Genomic DNA, 4,198 nt, shown 5'->3' with positions numbered 1-4,198 from the left:
TATATATATATATATATATATATATATATATATATATATATGTAACGGTTAGGTTTTATTGTTGTCATAATGGCATGTTGTAGGATGCAAAAGATGAACAATGCATGAAGTTTTAAGAAAGTATTTATTTACCATTACGTTGAAAAATACCATACCTCAACAGGCAGTTAATAACATCTGAGAGAATGTGAAAGATAGACGTGGTAGAATGTTTCTTTGCATAGTTTGGCGTATACGAATTGTTAGTAGTAATCCACAGATAACAATACAATGATGTTGTAAGAGAACAGAATTAGAGCTAGTGAAAGTTGTAGGGTTGTGGTACGTTGTCTCACAGTTGCTGACAGTAAATTTCACTTTTTCTCGCTGACCATTGTCTTAGTAGGTGCATTCCTTGTGATCATGATTATAGCAGTCCGTTCCCTAACTAATTGAGTCGTCACGAGTTACCTTGCTCTGTTGTCACCAAGTGACTACTTGGTTTTTGCTTGGGGTTTCTTGTTTTTATAACTATCCAGAAGGATAGACATATCATTGAGAACAATAGATTTAGTTGGTGGTCTTGTTATCTCTATTCTAGCTTTTGGTGAAATAGAAGAGGTTATAAGGGTCAAGTAGTGAAGGCATTATTTCGGCCTAGCTAAAGACATCTGGAAAATGTAAAACTGCTGTCAGAGAAAAAACCCATTGTTTCACTGTGGGAAAAGTTCTGTTGCAGTGTTAATTTAAATTTGGCTATGGTGGATCGAATCCACTTCATGCATGCAAGATTCACTATATATATATATATATATATATATATATATATATATATAATATACATACATATGTACACATACATATGTACACATATATATATATATATATACACATATATACATACATAGATATATTTTATATATATACACATATACATCTATATTTATACATCTGTACACATACATCTATAATATATGTATATATGTATGCCCCTGTATATATGTGAGATAATAGTTCCACTTTAATAGTTTCAGTATTAATAGTGAAACTGTTAAAGTGAAAGTATCAATACTGAAATAGTGGACGAGATAAGAGATTGCTCTGGGCAAGAAGTTGGAAATTTTTTGGGCCCATGACACTACTTGGACCCTAAGTAAGGCATGTGTAAAATTTGAATGAAATCGAGTTTTAAGGATTCACACAGACAGACACACATTCTCATCTTGATATATGTATAGATTTCTCACTTTCACTTTTTATTTGTAATAAAATGAAAGGAGTATATGATAGTATTACTATCAAACAACAAAATATAATTATGCCATATTTCTATTGTAAAACTCTCTAAAGCACCCTTTACACAAGGGCATTTTGCAAAACAAACACATATCAGAATCCTAATATCCTTTCGTAGTTTTTCTTTTTTGCAACAAACAAAGTCTGCAAACTTTTTTCCTTCCATTTATTTTTTCCACTTTATGACAGTCAATATTTTCTTTGTTGACACCCACCTCAGTTAATATTGCTTTTCTCCCAGTTCTGTGCTTTCTGGAAGAAAAGCCTTCACATAACTGAGATGCAATGTCAACCTAAAATTTCAAATAGTCATAGTTCTTAGGTGGCAGAGGTACCTAGTTGCTTTTTACATAAACAATATATGAATTAACTATAGTTAGACATAATGCTGGAGATATATGGATCACCATACCTTATATCAGGATTCTAGTAGTTCTACTGTTGAAGAAGCTGCTTGACACCAAACATAATGTTCATAGTAAAAAAAGCTCACAGTGTCAGTTAGCTGACATAGTGGATAGGGTCTTCCACAAATGAAAATTATGCATTGTGCATTTGTTTCCTTTGTGACAGTTTCAAAAAAACTTTCCGGTAAAAATAAAAATATATAGTCCAGGTGACTGTATTTTGGACTAGTCTTTTCTGTGAAATTGGAAATTCTGGTTGATGTAGTAATCTTCAACCATGTTGTAATGTTTTCTATATTATTTTCATCACTTTCATTATCAAAACCTTTATCATCCAACAAAGATTCATAAATGTCAATATGATTCATTTGAAGACAGATTACTGTTGTTTTCATTTATATTTTTTGTACAGCGTCGAGTAAAACCTTCAAAGTTGGAATCACTACTTGTTGATGCCATATCGTTAGAAACTAAGATATACACTTCTCTTTTACTTGAATAAAGACAGGAAAGGCTTTATCTTGCATTATCTTAAAGCTACAAGAATTCAATAATGTGATTTGCTTAATTTTTTTAGTGATTTCATAAAGAAATCAGATATATCCAGATTTGGCTGATTCAAACAAATAAAGGGGAATCATTTTTGGCCAGTTATGGCCAGTCTAAACACCAAAGGGTTAAAAAAATATCCTTGGCAAGGGTTTCAAAAGACTATTAACTCTAGATAAGAAGTTCCAACTGTCTGATAGATATCCCTTGGATTTTTCTAATGCTTTAATGTAGACAAATTACAATGAGTCATCCTGGTTGTACTTAGAGTTTTCATTGGGTTTGCATAAGTTGCCCAGTTTTGTGTAATTGGCTTCTTGGATCACAAATTCATGATCTGTACAGTCAGCTAGACTAAGGTATTTTTGTGTAGTTGACAGTCATTGGAAACTGACTTATTTTCCTACCTAGCATAAAAAAATTTCAACTCCCAGATTAACAAACCTGTTAAATACTAACTGTTAGTGATGGGGAAAGAGGTAATGATAGAGAATTGTAGAGTAGAGGAAGAGCTAGTAAATCAATTGGAAGAGACACATAGAGAAGAGGTATTGCAAATGATATAACACATGTACAAGAACTATGAATAGCTATGTCTGCATATGCAAACTACATCATTCATATCATAGTGTCTTTAGTCTAAAATTCCAAGATATACAAAAGATTTGGAAATCAGGGTACATACAGGATAGGCAAATATATATATAGAAATGTGATCACACCATTTGGAACATGTCAGTGACATGTTGCTCATAACAGAAATTTTGTCTTCATGGTGGGCCCCAGCATGGCTGCAGTCTCATAACTGAAGCAACTAACAGAAGGTAATGTCTTCCAAAATGCTGTTTTTAAATGACTCTTGTTTGCTTTAAAAGATTCTCAGTACTTGGATGAGAGAAGAAAGTGATGATTAGAGATGCAAGTTGCTCTGATCCTATCTTGGAACTAATTTTTTAATAATATCTTTTAATTATTGTGTGTTTTTGATACTTACATGTAATATTTTGTTGTTTCCAGATTTTAGATGAAACTGGCCTTACAATGTCTGGAACATCTGAGAGCAACAAGTGTGGAATTGGTGTATATAAACCTTCACCAGCAGATGTTTGCAACTTTGTAATTCAATGTAAAGATGCCTGCACAACAATCCAAGTAAGTTATTTTAAAACTTAAGAAACTTCATCCAAATCATTGCAACAGAGTGTACTCCAGTAAAAGCATATGTGGGATAAGGGGTGATGTTAAATGAAGAGACAGATAAAATTTATACTCAGAAACATGTACAATTACACTGAAGGGCTTCAATATTGTTTCTGTCTTCTCAGTTTCACTCAAAGTGGAATAGAATCTGGAGCAAGTTCAACTCTTGATTGGAAATAGATAGGCTTAGGTGTTAGGTGCAATTAGATAAGAAAATACTTGGTAGTGCTCCATATGGTTAATTGTGATCACCTTGAAATATTATATCTGAACATATTTCAAGGTAATCACAAACATTTAACATACAGAATATCATATGACAAAGGCTTGATTTTTCTCTTTTGGACTTGAAAATACTTCAGCTCAGAGAGATGCTAACTCTGAATGAAGTACAAATGTGGCCTATACTAACAACAGAACCATCACATATTTTCTGCACATAATAAGTAGGAAGGTAGATAAAACACAAACCCCTTCAGGTAGATGGCCCTGCTCAGTATGTAGAAAAGGAGTAGGTAGTAACTCTATAAGATGTACCCGGTGCAAGCTATGGACACATAAGAGGTGCAGCAACATCAAAGGCAGGTTAACTAGCAAGTTAGTTTTTGTTTGTGGCAGATGTTCAGGTGCAATAAAGACTGTAAACAAACAGGAAACAACTTCTATCTCATTCCAGGGTGAAAAACTAGAGGTAGTCGATAGCTTCCGCTATCTGGGCGACCAAGTTAGTAGTGGGGGTGGGTGCGCTGAAAGTGTAGCTGCTAGAA

The 4,198-nt window shown here is 33.3% G+C and overlaps 1 protein-coding gene across 1 annotated transcript in view; it reads left to right on the top strand.

The window, feature by feature from the left end:
• The window catches only part of LOC106877076 (uncharacterized), a 262,423-nt gene that overhangs the window by 49,446 nt on the left and 208,779 nt on the right, over positions 1 to 4,198 (top strand). The window contains exon 3 of the mRNA XM_052973794.1: positions 3,249 to 3,383. Within this exon, the coding sequence (XP_052829754.1) occupies positions 3,249 to 3,383 (135 nt within the window). The remainder of the gene's footprint in view (positions 1 to 3,248; positions 3,384 to 4,198) is intronic.

Source organism: Octopus bimaculoides, chromosome 17, assembly GCF_001194135.2.
Source record: "Octopus bimaculoides isolate UCB-OBI-ISO-001 chromosome 17, ASM119413v2, whole genome shotgun sequence".
Taxonomy (NCBI): domain Eukaryota; kingdom Metazoa; phylum Mollusca; class Cephalopoda; order Octopoda; family Octopodidae; genus Octopus; species Octopus bimaculoides.
This window is presented reverse-complemented; position numbering and strand designations above follow the sequence as displayed.